General features: G+C 43.7%; 1 protein-coding gene across 1 annotated transcript in view; it reads right to left on the bottom strand.

The window, feature by feature from the left end:
- The window catches only part of Atp8b1 (ATPase phospholipid transporting 8B1), a 113,546-nt gene that overhangs the window by 29,195 nt on the left and 71,243 nt on the right, over nt 1–13,108 (bottom strand). The window contains exons 7-15 of the mRNA XM_075968479.1: nt 11,814–11,886; nt 11,629–11,699; nt 10,251–10,333; nt 9,975–10,133; nt 9,651–9,739; nt 6,045–6,235; nt 2,942–3,150; nt 2,779–2,822; nt 1,603–1,759 (exon numbers count right to left, since the gene is read on the bottom strand). Of these exons, the coding sequence (XP_075824594.1) occupies nt 1,603–1,759; nt 2,779–2,822; nt 2,942–3,150; nt 6,045–6,235; nt 9,651–9,739; nt 9,975–10,133; nt 10,251–10,333; nt 11,629–11,699; nt 11,814–11,886 (1,076 nt within the window). The remainder of the gene's footprint in view (nt 1–1,602; nt 1,760–2,778; nt 2,823–2,941; nt 3,151–6,044; nt 6,236–9,650; nt 9,740–9,974; nt 10,134–10,250; nt 10,334–11,628; nt 11,700–11,813; nt 11,887–13,108) is intronic.

The raw sequence follows: 13,108 nt of genomic DNA, 5'->3' as shown, positions 1-13,108 counted from the left end.
GGAACTTTGAACAACCATGCCTCCCACAGCGCTGTTGAGGAAAACGGTGGCCTGACAGGGACTAAACCAGGCCTGCCTCATCTCTGGCACACACTCCAAGGCCTTGCCTCTCAGTCCAGCAAGGACAATAAAACAGACTGTACAATTAATATACATTTGTCTAAGGGCGCAGTTAACTTCCAAAGTGTCTTCATACATTCAAAGAAGAATCTTACCAATAAATCAAGACCTAAGAGAACAAGGGTGCTTAAAAAGATCCTACTTTAGTCTTGTTACAAGTCAGATTTGCTTGGGTAATTAGACTCTGAACCCCATTCTGTTATCCCTCACTCTGCCACAAACAGCTTCTCCCCGAGACCCCTCTTGTCTGAACTGTGCTATTTTGCTTGACTGAACTATCCATTGTATTCTAAGAGAATATCCATTGAAATATCTTTGAAACCTGCTGAATGCTATTTTTATACATATACCTCCTCAGGAGGGTTTGATATCACTACATACAAAACATCCATGTTGGGACTCCATCAAGAGGCGCTTTCCAGCTCTGTAGGAACTGCAGTAATACAGAGAACAGGGTGAGATGGGTGAGTGATGTGTGGGCAGAGCTCTGCATTGGAGCCACACCCAAAGCATTCCTTTCATCCTCTCCACAACGCATTTGTCTAGCGAGAGGATTCGAGACATTATGTCCACACATGATAAAAATAACTATTTTTCATTGACACTGGACAGATTTCCTCTGATCAAGAAGGTGCAGACTGAACATAAAGATTCCGCAGAAGAACCTACACTCCTCGCTGCTCACTCACAAATTCTCATTAATTTTATACCATCAAATGAGAAAAGCACCATAAGGAGGCCTAGGCTTTAGCTGATCTAATTCCAATTCCAAATATTTTAACCTAGAGAACAAAAGCAGACATCTGAAAGAAATTTGAAGAAAATAATGCTTAAGTTTAACACCCATTCATGATACAAATGAGGCCTGATTATACATTCCCAATGAACAATTGTAGAAAAAAAAGATTTAGGCTATTTTACTCAATATCCAACCATCCAATAAATTATATATATGTGTGTGTGTGTGTGTATTATGTGTGTTTGAATGTGTGTTGTGTATGATACAGCACACATATGGAGGTCAGAGAAAAACTTGTGAGAGTTACTTCTCTCCTACCATGTGGGTCTTGCGGATCAAACCCAGGTCACCAGGCTTGGCAGCAAGTGCCTTTATCTGATGAGCCATTTCACCAGGTCACCAACCATATCTTTTAACCTAATTTCATTTACAAGGGATAAATTACACCAGACATCAGCTTTGAGAAAAGTACATTTTTCAGGAGATGCAAGAAACATTTGTTTAGCACACAAGCCCTTTTCAAGCCCAGTCCTACCCCAAAATGAAATGAAATAAAGTAATTAAAAAATCAATAATAAGGTGTTTCATGCTTTGTTACGTCATACACAGCCAGTGTCAGGGCTCGCAAATGGCCATTGCTTGAGTGTGTGCGACAGACTTGGCATTTGTTACACTTGAGTCATGAGTCACCTGCCAACTCCAAAACTGGCCTCCAGTGTCTGAGACACCAAAGGAACACTCACCATCAATTCTGTCCACCATGACTGTATGGCAAATGGAAAGCAAGAAGAAGAACTGTCGGATTTCCGGCTCTTTCCCTGACTGGATTTGCTCAATCAGGTAATGGTCATAAAATGCAAGCTTTCCATCAGCAAATGTATTCCAGCTAAAATCCACTAACTGAAAGAAATGGAGAGAGAAAGAAAATGCAATTAATGAGAAAAATATACATATTAGGGCCAGCAAGATGGTTCATGGAGTAAAAGTGCTTGCTACCAGGCCTGACAATTCGGGTTTGATCCTGATACCTGGGATCCACAGAGTAGAGGAGAGAACCAATTCCTCCAAGCGCACTGTGGCAGCACACATGTACACACACACACACACACACACACACACACACACACACAAAATGGTTTAAAAATCTGTACCCATAACTGATACTACCTTTTCTTTGTAGCTAAGTTCTTAATTATGTCAAAATCACCTTTGGATTTTAGCACATTCCTTCTTATTTTTATTTTCTATGTCTGAGTGTTTTGCCTATATGTCTGTGGACCATGGGCATGCCTGGTGCCCACAGAGGCCAGAAGAGGGTATGAGGGCATCCTTTGGAACTGGAGTTGCCCACAGTGGTGAGTTGTGTGTGCTGGAACTGAACCTCGGCCCTCTAAAAGGAATAGTAATTCCTCTGAACTGTGAAACCATCCACTTTCTTGTCCTAATTAGTGGAAGTTTTTCTTAAAACAAAAAGGCACACTATAGTGAGCTGAATTGTGTCTCTCACAGGTATGTCGGCACCCCAACCTATGGTGCCTGTCAGTTTAATTTGGAAATGAGGTCTGGAGCCGTGATCAGGTTAAGACGGGGTCATGTGGATTACGATGGAAAAACAGATGCCCTTGTAAGAGACAAATACAGATAGAACCAAACACATGAGGGAAATAAACCCCATGTGACAAGAGAAACAGAGATTGTGGCCTGGAGCCTACAAGTCAGGATCACTGGAATCTACCAGAGGCTATGGAGAAGCCATGAATCTTCTCCCTAGAACTCTTGGAGGAACCAACATAAGAATTCCAGTCTCCAAAAGTGGGGGGAGATCAGCTCTGCTACTTTATGCCCCAGTCCGAGGCCACTCAATCTGGTACCCATCTAAGCAAATCCACAGCAAGCAGAGCTTTGCCTAAACCACTCACCTCTATTTTGCTATGGCTGTGTTGAGAAGCGTCCCGATGGTCTCCTAAGAAATAAACAGGACAAAACAAATTGAGTCTGGGTGAGCATAGCTTCTAAGCTTCAAGTGCACTCATGACAAAAGGGGGTGCCCTGACCCCCCAACTTCACAAGCCTCACACTAACCGTAGATTTGCCCGTTAATGCAGCACTTCTTGAAGGTCATGATATTTTGCGTGAGTGTCCCTGTCTTGTCGGAGAAGATGTAATGAATCTGTCCTAGCTGTTCATTCAGCGTGGTGGTCCTCGCCTTCGCAGGCGTGTCCTTCTCGGCATAGTACATCTGCAGGTCCCAGTTGATGAAGTGGCTTTGTCCCAAACGGATAACTTCCACACTGGGAGGACAGAAGAAGGCTTCAGTGGAGAGGGGACTGGCCAAGAAAGGATTCTGCTCTCCTGGGCACATGGGAGTGAGCTGCTTTTTTACTGCTTTGGTTTGAAAACTAATGTCCACTCGTATAACGGTTAATCGTTCTTTAAAAACAGGTTTATAAAGCAAGAGCTCTCAAGGACGCAGGTGTCGAGTCTTCCTGGAGCTGAAGTTGTAGGAGACTGTGAGTCACCCAACTCAGGTACTAGGAATCAAACTGAACGCATTATGTTCTCTTGACTGCTGCGCCATCTCTCCAGCACCATGGTTAGTCCTGACGGTTCATTTGACCTAATCTTAACATTCCCTAGGGGCACACCTCTTATTGTGTGTCCTTGAGTGTGTTCCCAAGACCTGTTTACCTGAGGTGGGAAGGCCCCCTATGATGGGCTGGGGTCTCCAGACTGAACAAAAAGAAGAAAGTGACAGGATATCAGTGTCCCTTTCTGTGTCCTGAGTGCATACAATGTGACCAGCTGCCTCGTACTCCTCCTACCGTGCTTTCTCCAGCATCACAGACTGTACCCTCAAGCCAAGAACCCAAATAAACCCTTCCTTCTTTAAGCTTCTTTGAATCAGATATTCTGTTAAACCAATGAGAAGAGTACCTGTTATTACCCCGCCCCTCCTCCCATATAGTGAAACCTAATCTTCAGTGTAGCAGTTCTGAAGTAGGTGCTTTTTTATGATGGTTAGGGCTCACGAATGGCACTAGCATCTGTGTTAAGGAAGCCTGTGGGAGCTCCTTTGCCCCCTTTTTGTCATGAGATAATGCAAGAAGGGATCACTTATGGCACAAGTATGGGCTCTCACTGCTTAGCAAGAACTCTGCCCTTGATCATTGACTCCCAAGCCTTCTGAACTATGAAAATTAAAGTTCTTAAAAGCCACACTGTGCTCCCTGACCAAATCTATCATTCTCCAGCCTCAGGGTCAGTAATGCTCCCTCCTGGTATCTCATTAGAGTGATTTCCTCCTCACGCCTGAGCATGTCAGCCACAGCTAAAGAACTCTGTGCTTAGAACACACAGGCCAGTGGGAACAGTAACAGTGATACTGCGGCCAGAACCACAAATACAATCACCCCACTCTTTCTCTCATTCTCCCTCACACCTAGGAACAACTGGGACAGATAAATTCACCTGTACAAAGAGAATTGGGATCCACTAGATGGCATACCCTCATGTCTCAAACGAGTCAGGTCTTTTGGCAATTAGCGCCTTAGTTGCTTACCACACTGGGAAAAAATACATTCACTTTCTAAATTCTCAGACTTTACAGAATGTCCAAAAGGAGATATCCTAAGAGGATCATGTAGATCTTAAAACTCAGTTTTAAAATTAAAATTAAAAATTTAAATTCAGATTTAAAAACAGTAAGGAGGCTGTTTGCACACCCACAACTGCTACGTGGGCAATGCATGGCTGCAGAAGTCCTAGAGACGGGAATAAGTCCTTTACAAATGGTAGCCCTGCTTGGTGTTGAACACTGCAGACAAAGCAGATGAAGTCCCTGCCCATAAACAGACAAACAAACAAACAGTCCAACAAATGTAAACTCTCAAGGGTTGCACATTCTATATAAAAAAAAATCAAAGCAGAGAGCAGCAAATAGAGACCAATAGGAAGGGGAAGTAACCAGTTAGATCAGGTGAGGGAGAGGCCAGGAGGATAAGGTAACACAATTATGCACCGGTTGAATTTGGGACCTTTGAAGCCGAGACTGAGCCTTGTAATACAGAGTAACCAGTCAGTCATTACCCTAGTGAACAACAGCCCAGAGGCACCGGGGATCTCATATACTCATGTCATTAGAAGCTTTAATTAACTTAAATTTTATGACATGTGTGTTTGTTTTTATTTTGATTTTATTACTTGTAGCTACTGATATTCTCTGAGTGGGAGGTAAATCCCTAGAGCTGCCTTCTGTTCAGCGCACACTTTAATGAAAACCAAGATGCCAAACCAAGATGGCGGGGCTAAGGAGACGGATGACTCAGTGGGTAAAGCGCTCCTTGCATGAGCAAGAAGATGAGTTCGGATCCCCAGCACCCACATAAAAGTTGGACATGCTGGTGTATGTCTGTCACCAAGTGCTTCAGGAAGGGAAGTAGTCGTAGGGTGGAGGCCGGCAGAGTCTTGGTGCTCACTGCCCAACAAGTCTTGCCAAAATGGTGAACTCCAGGTTTGGTGAGGGACTGACTGGTTACTCTATGTATTACAAGGCACAAACTCTCTTTCAAAGGGCCCAGATCCAACTGGTCAATAATTGTAAACTTTGATATGAGAGGAAGAAGGAAGAGGAGGAAGAGGGATGGTTATAAACTGGGAGCTATGACCCTGACCTTTTGTTGGGATGCGGATTGGCACTGCACAGAGAAACAGTGTTTAGAGAGGCTGAAGGAAGACAGAAACATCCTTTCTACCACGAAGTAGCAGCAAGAAGCAGGGGCCTGACAGGTGAGCAAAGCTGGAAGAACTGTAATAAAGAAGGTTCTGGTAAGAGAACAGAGGCTTTAAAAAGGAAGAATTTTCCCCGGCGCTCTAAATCTCCACTTTCTCAAGGACTCTTTTTGAACCCTGTGCTTTGGAACCCACTGAGGAGGAGTCGCCAAGCAAATGACTGTCACCTTTGCCCGTGGAATGTCACTAGCCTTATCTACACAGAGGACAAGATAGAAAGTGCTTAGCACAGGAGAGATACACAAAGTTCACAGCCTTCTCCTACCTCGCTCTCAGTTCCAAAAGAAGCTTATTTTCTTCTTCCTTTTGACCTTTGAAACGACTCTTGCTAAACATGAAGGTGGGGAAAAAGCACTACATTGCTCTGAAAGTAAGAGGAAGGGGAGGCCAGGCTTACCTGACGTAGAGAGAGATGGGCACCATGGTGTTCAGCACAATGATGTAGCCCCAGAAATTCAGGAAGCCCCGGTAGGAGGGCGTGGCGTTTTCTCCATCATAGAGGTACCAGGAATAATTGCCAACTTGTGCTTCCCAATAAGCGTGGCCAATGGCGAGGCCGGCAGAAACCAAGATGAGCACAATAAAGATCTAGAAGACATGTATTGCAAAACAGGACTTCCAACTCCACACCTTTCAAAGACTCTCATAGTGTTATCTAGCACTTTACATCCTTAGAACCTTTTAATGGTCTGTAAAAACTGTACACTTAGAAGAAAGCAGGACTATACGGATGCTTTGAAAGTCTATAAGGTTACGGCTGATTTCTTTACATTTGTAAGGCTATGTTTTCTTCCCCAAATCATCTTTCAAAAGAGGAGCTAATGTCTTATGTTCAATCCTTAAATTCCTTCATATGACAGGGTAGCCTCACAACTATTATTACTTCAAAACAGAGATATATTGCTTGGGAAGATACTTCATCCTTGCATGAAGAAACTTAAACTGACGCTGACTTGAGAGGGTCATAGATAATAGTGAATGGAAGTTGTTTTATTTTATTTTATTTTTTTGAGAAAGGGTCTCATGTAGTCCATGCATGCCTTGACCTTCCCATATACTCAAGGGTGACTATAGGCTTTCTGGTCTACCTGCCCCCACTGCTGGGAATAAAGACATGCGTCACTACCCTGTGTTTATGAGATGGTGGGGATCTAACCCAGGGCTTTACTAATGCTAGACAAATTGTCTACCAGTTGAGCTATATTGCTATCTGTTTTTTTCCCCCCCAAGACAGGTCTTGCTGTGTAACCCAGGCAGGCTCTGACCTCTCAATCTTGCCTCAGCTGTCAAATGCTGTGAATATAGGGATGGCCACCATATCCAGCTATTTTGTTTTTTGTTTGTTTGTTTGCATGCTTGCTTTTAAGAAAGGTGGGTAAGTCAGGCGGTGGTAGCACATGTCTTTAATCCCAGCACTCGAGAGGCAGAGGCAGGTGGATCTCTGTGAGTTTGAGACCAACCTGGTCTACAAGAGCTAGTTCCAGGACAGGCTTCAAAGTTACAAAAAAAAAAAAAAACCGTCTCAAAAAATAAAACAAAAAAAGAAAGGTGGAGAAATATCTCCCATATTTGGGTATTCATATATGTTCAATGCTATAGGAGTTATAAATGCAAATATTTTTATAAAATTTATAAAAAATGCAAAATGATAAAATATCTCTAATAGGCTCATGCATTTGATCATTTGGACCCCAGTTGATGGTGCTTTTTAAGAAGGTTGTGAAATCTTTAAGGGGTGGAGCCTTGATGAAAGAAGCTTGGTTCAACTTCCTGTTCCCTGTCTCGGGCCCACCTTATGCTTCTTTGGCTAGGTGATGCCTTCCCATGTGACAGACTTTATTTACTGGGAACCATGAGCCAATAAAGCCCCTTTTCCCTTTAAGCTGCTTTGGGTCATGGTATTTATCGTAGCAGCAGAAAGGTAACTAATACAGCAGACAAGATTATCTAAGGTGCAATAGATGTTATGTTAGGGAGTTGAGAAGCCTATGTTTTGGGAACAAAAAAAATTCAAGCCAGCCTGGGCTACATAGTAAAACCCTGTCTCAATTTCTTTTTTCAATTTTCCTAGCTATATTTATATTTTCACAGTAGTAATAAAATTTCCAGGGAAAACGTAGTGTTCTGAACACAGGCTCTCAAAGTATCTTCTTGAGATGAGTGGGCCCAGTGCTTGCATTGGAATGGTTACAATGACACTAGATACAAATATTCCAGGTCATAAAATTGGGGGTGGGTTGGTCTTCAGACAGCTTTATTATTTCTTGCGGCTGTAAGTATGTATACACCTGAACAAACTGTCACTGCATTCTGAAGAGTTTATTCATTCAGGTTGAACTTTAAATATTGGAAAAGCAATTCTCAGTGTGTGCAGAAGAGTTCGCACCGCAGGCCTAAGCCCACTCTCCTCCGAAGGTGGCTTTCAAGATAGGCTGGCGTATGGAGACTTAGGTTTGGGGAGGGCTTCCCAGCTTCTTATTTCTGATTCTTCTCAAACAGTGGTTATCAGCCTTCCCTATGCTGTGACCCTTTATTACAATTCCTCATGTTGTGGTGACCGCCCAACCATCAAATTATTCTCTTTGCTACTTCATAACTGTAACTTTGTGACTGTTATGAGTCATAAAGCAAATATCTGATATGTGAAAGGGTCATCTGATACCCCCACCCTCCACCCCCACCAAGGGGTCTTAACCCATAGGTGTTCTATATAGAAACAGATCACCATGCTTGTTTGGGCCAACCCCACCATTGAGGCTCACCACCAGCATTTTTACAGAAGCCTAGAATTTGGAGGATGGTGGGCATGTGGAACCTATACACCTAACCCCCAGCTAAAAGAGTCACTGGAGACAACAGGGTGCACACACAGTCAAAAACTGTTGTTGAGGGAACTGAGTGCCTATCTGGTGTGGGATTTTAAACCAACTCCCTTGAGATTTCATCTGGTAAGCCTTCCGCTTGTCCTGTTTTGTAACCGTGGGCTGTAGTAAGACACAGGTGTGAGCACCTGTCTATGCCAAACCCTGTGGCTCCTCCCAATCTTGAGCCTGAGTGCGGCTTTGAACACCCTCAACAAACATTATTTTTAGCCTTGCCTTAGGTGGGGAGGCACACACGAAGTACATATACACATGACAGTACACACACACACACAGACACACACACACACACACACACTTGCATTTATGATAACTCCCCTATAGGAAATGGGAAACCAATGGCCGTAAAATCTACCTTACAGTTCCTAGAATTTTAATGCTCCTGGCAAGAGGGGAGATATTTAGAAGGAAATATTTGTGCCCCACCCCCTTTGTCTACCAGTCTTTTGAGACAAGGGTCCCAAGTAATTGGAATTTCCCCAGGAATCTAATGCTGGGCAAAGGAAAAGGCTGTAACTTGGTGCCAGCCAGAGGATTGGTACTGGAGCTCAGACAATGATGGGTCAGTGATGGTTGGGACCCCGACCTAGCCAAGGCTGCTTCCCTTTGTACACTTCTTTCCTTCCAGTTGAGATGAAAACTGCTGCCAGGACCCTGACGACAGGCTTAGGATTCTTGTCCTCATGTGCCCATGCTGGGGAAACCTCCTTTCTCAGTTTCTGACTAGTTCTTGCCTGTTTCATTGACCTAATGAGGTTGGGTGGCCAAGACCAACTTGTTGGGGATGCCAGGGTCCCAACTCTGATCCTAACAGCTCTGGTAAGAGCCCCATGGTGGTGTCTTTGGTTCCTAACGAGTCAATAGACAATTGTGAAAACACCTGGGGACAGCCTCTAAATTTTCTTTCCCCAGTGGGGCTGTCCTGGCTGAAGTGTGAAATTTCTCAGGAAAGCCTTGGGTCTCCCTTTCCATCCATCCTACTAGACTTGGTGCACCCAGGTCTCTTTGTACTCCATCTAAAGCTGCAAGATCACCTTGCATCAGAAAAACATACATCAAAGTTACTGAAAAAGACAGCCATCTGGTCTAGTCTCTCATCTACCAGAATGAAAAATAAATACCGTGTACACCATGTAGTTCATCAAGTAGTCAATTTTCGTTCTTTTAAATCTGGTTTTCCCACTATTCTTCATTATCTTGGTGTCAGCGCCTAAAAATGGAAAATTTATTGTGATTAATAGTTGGAAAATTCAACTAATAAGCATGTCAATAAAATTATCCTTTCTGTGACTTTGGATAGACACTCCGAAGCCGTGGTCTAGCTATCCAGTCCCAGTTAACTGGAATATCAGTCCTCCCACCTCGGCCTCCTGAGTGCTGGCATGTGGACCACTAGGCTAAGCTTTCTTGAAATCTTAATAACTCGAAGAACATTCAGGAAGTACCTGCAAAAATGACCAAGCCATGGCAGACATCGGTGTTCCTAATCACACAGCCACGTAGCAGGATTTTGTCAGCATCCAAAGGGAAGCTCCGTTTCCTCCAAAACAGGGTTCCCGTGAACTTGTCTAGCCGGTTGTTTGGTTCTTCACATTCAATGAAACCTTTTTCAAAAGGTAAGAACCATATAATGAGCCAAATATGAAAGACCCAGGCTTAACCAACGGACACCAAGTAAAACAACTTGAATTTAAAACGAAGTAAGGTCGTTCTGTACAAACCATCAAATGTCGCCAAGTTATCTTCTGTTTGGAGATACTGGTCTGTGATTTCAAGGGCCATTTTGAACTTCAAATTGGTTTCCCTACAGGGAAGGGGAGGCAGGTAGAGTTATAGGAGCACAATTTGGAGTTCAAAAGAACAACAACAACAAAAAAATTCCACAAAGTACCCTGGGGCCTACCTGGGAGTGAGGAAAACTTAACTGTTGGCTTGTTCTATTTTCAATCTCTAATTGAAAGTTTAGGTGGGGCAATCTGATTCTAGAGCAAGATTACAAACCTAAAACGCGTCGCTTCCTTTTGCTGTGTGTCAGTGAAGACAGAGTAACTACAGCCTTCTTTTCAAGTGACCTCTTATCCCCAATGAGGTCTAGAGCAGGGGGCCCACTATAATGGTACCCACAACAGACCCAGACACCCTGCTTAGCACCTTCTGCCAATGTCCTTCCTAGAGCAGGCAGTGGAGAGGTTTCTACAAGACAACTCTATCTAGGAAAGGAGGTGGCAGGAATACACGGGCTGCTCCAACCCCACACAAAGCAAAGCAAGTGTTAGTGCTCAGTGGGGCAGGCAGGCACATCCTCTCAGGAGAGCAGAGCTGCCAGTCACACAAGAGTCTCCACTCATTCGGAAGCTGGCTGCTGATCCCAGCTCCACCACTCAGTTATGACAAGGCATGATGGGACTTTCTGTCTCTGGAAAACTTTAGAATAAGAACTGTGTCACTGCAAACACAGGAAAATCAACTAGCTAGCTGATGTACAGAGCAAGGGAAGCCGGATTTCCACTCCTGCGTCTAGACCACCAGAGAGCAGTGGATCCACATCTGGCATATGAGGAAAAAGGGCCACAGAGAACAGAGCCTTGGCTGGCCCTTACTCTGTGACCTTACTTCACCTCTCTGAGCCTCAGCTTCCTCGTGTGGTAACAATTACATAGCTGTTGAAAAGACTGAATGAGCTAATACTTAGAAGTATCTACATGCAATTGAGTACTCAATAAATCTCCTTAAAATTGCTCGAAAAACAGCACTTTATTCTAAAAGAGATAAGTGAGTTCAAAATTGCTTGTCAACAAAGGACCTAATTGCATTTCTGAGGATATAACAGCAACCATGGTCATCTGTGAGTCTGATCACTGCTCAGCAGTTTATAAGGGGCTTAGGTATGTGATCTTGACGGAAGGTGGGGGAACAGTCCCATCTTAAGAGTAGAAGCTCCATTTTACAGATAAAAGGAGTCCGTCCACTATGGACACCGTCAGACTGACAACAGGTGGCTGAGGCAGAGGTCACATCTCAGGTTTCCTATGCAAGAATATGCAATGCATGTTCCCTTCCAGGCCCCCTCTGAAGCAGGTCCCCCCGAGATGCACTCACCCATCGAGCTCAGCCGTTTCCACATAGCAGAGGCTGTTGGGCTCTGAGCTGGACAGCAGCAGAATGTCAGCCTGTCCAAAACAAAAGACACCTGTCCCACGGGGTCCCCGGGGTGGAAGGCACATCCCCACGGGTGGGGTGGGTACTCATGAGGAGAATGAAAGAAAGGGAAGCTGCTCACTTACAGGAATGAAATCGTTCTTCTTCAGGCGAATGACGTCTCCAACTTGGATGTCTTTCCACTTGATGATTTTGAACCTAAGAATAAAAAATAACAACAGCTCGGGCTTTTAAGTGTGAGGCCAAGAAATCATTCTTCCTGGGGGTCAAAGATTCTGGAAAATGTGCAAATTACAGGGAAGTGTTTGCTACAAGCTCTGCCTTTCAGTGATGTCACAAGAGTTACCTTACCCTGCTTGGGAGGCACTGGCTAAGGGACTTTGCTGTGTTCTTTCCACCCTACCCCACGTAAAGAAGAACCCACTAGAGGGCACTTCAAACTAGTGAGGACAGCGGGCACCTCTGTCTTTGTGCTCATGGCTTGCTATGGCTCCCTGGTTTGTTTGTTTTTTCTCCTCTGTCACTCATCACTTGTTTAGTGCTAGTACAAGGACAAGCATACATGACTCACGATAGGCCACCAAGAGTCCTCAATGGCCTTAAAGCTGGCTGGGCTCCTCTCACTCTTTAAATCTACAGAATCACTCCCTTTCTAATGAACCATGTTTACAAAGTTTCAAACTATAATACCCTGGCCCAAAAATTTTCACACATACAAAAGGTGTATTCTCTCATAGCTTGGAAAACCCCAGGGTTACTCTTCTATCCGAGGTCATGTGACCATGGGGTTTAAGAAACATTTGGCAACAATAATAGATGTATGAACACACACTTGAGGTTTCACAAATATTTCTCAGGCAAAAAAAGGAGCCATGAGTAGCAAAAGGGTCAGTGCACTATGCATTGGTCATGAGGATCCTACAGTAACCAGTAAGCCATGGTCTGAACACAGACATTAAATTACTATGCTGTCCCCCTATGGGCTCACATGACAGAAAACTTGAAATTTAAAATATGTTTTAAGTATTTGCTAATACCAAGTTTCTCCAGTTTGTAAGAACTTAAATTCTCATTGCCAGAACTTTTGAAAATAATCTTGGCTTATCATCTGTAAATGAAATTGTAAGGGCTGGAGATGTAGCATGGTGACAGAGCGTAGGTTTAGGATATGTAAGGTCCTGAGTTCAAGCACCAGCAGCAAAAACAATAATAAGACTAAAACACAAACAACAACAAAACAAAACAGAAAGTAGAGAGAAATGTATACTTAATTTATATTTCAATATTTCTTACATTATCATTTAGAAATAAATGTATGTGTTAATCCCAAATTACAAAGGGACATATTGGCAATTTTATGTCCCAACTCTGGGAACACCAGAGGCTATTCTGCTGGGCTCCCTGAGGATCAGGTTCTTGC

Source organism: Microtus pennsylvanicus, chromosome 4 (assembly GCF_037038515.1).
Source record: "Microtus pennsylvanicus isolate mMicPen1 chromosome 4, mMicPen1.hap1, whole genome shotgun sequence".
In the NCBI taxonomy this organism is placed as follows: Eukaryota; Metazoa; Chordata; class Mammalia; order Rodentia; family Cricetidae; genus Microtus; species Microtus pennsylvanicus.
The sequence above is the reverse complement of the archived record's forward strand: the minus strand, read 5'-3'. Positions and strand labels throughout refer to the sequence as shown.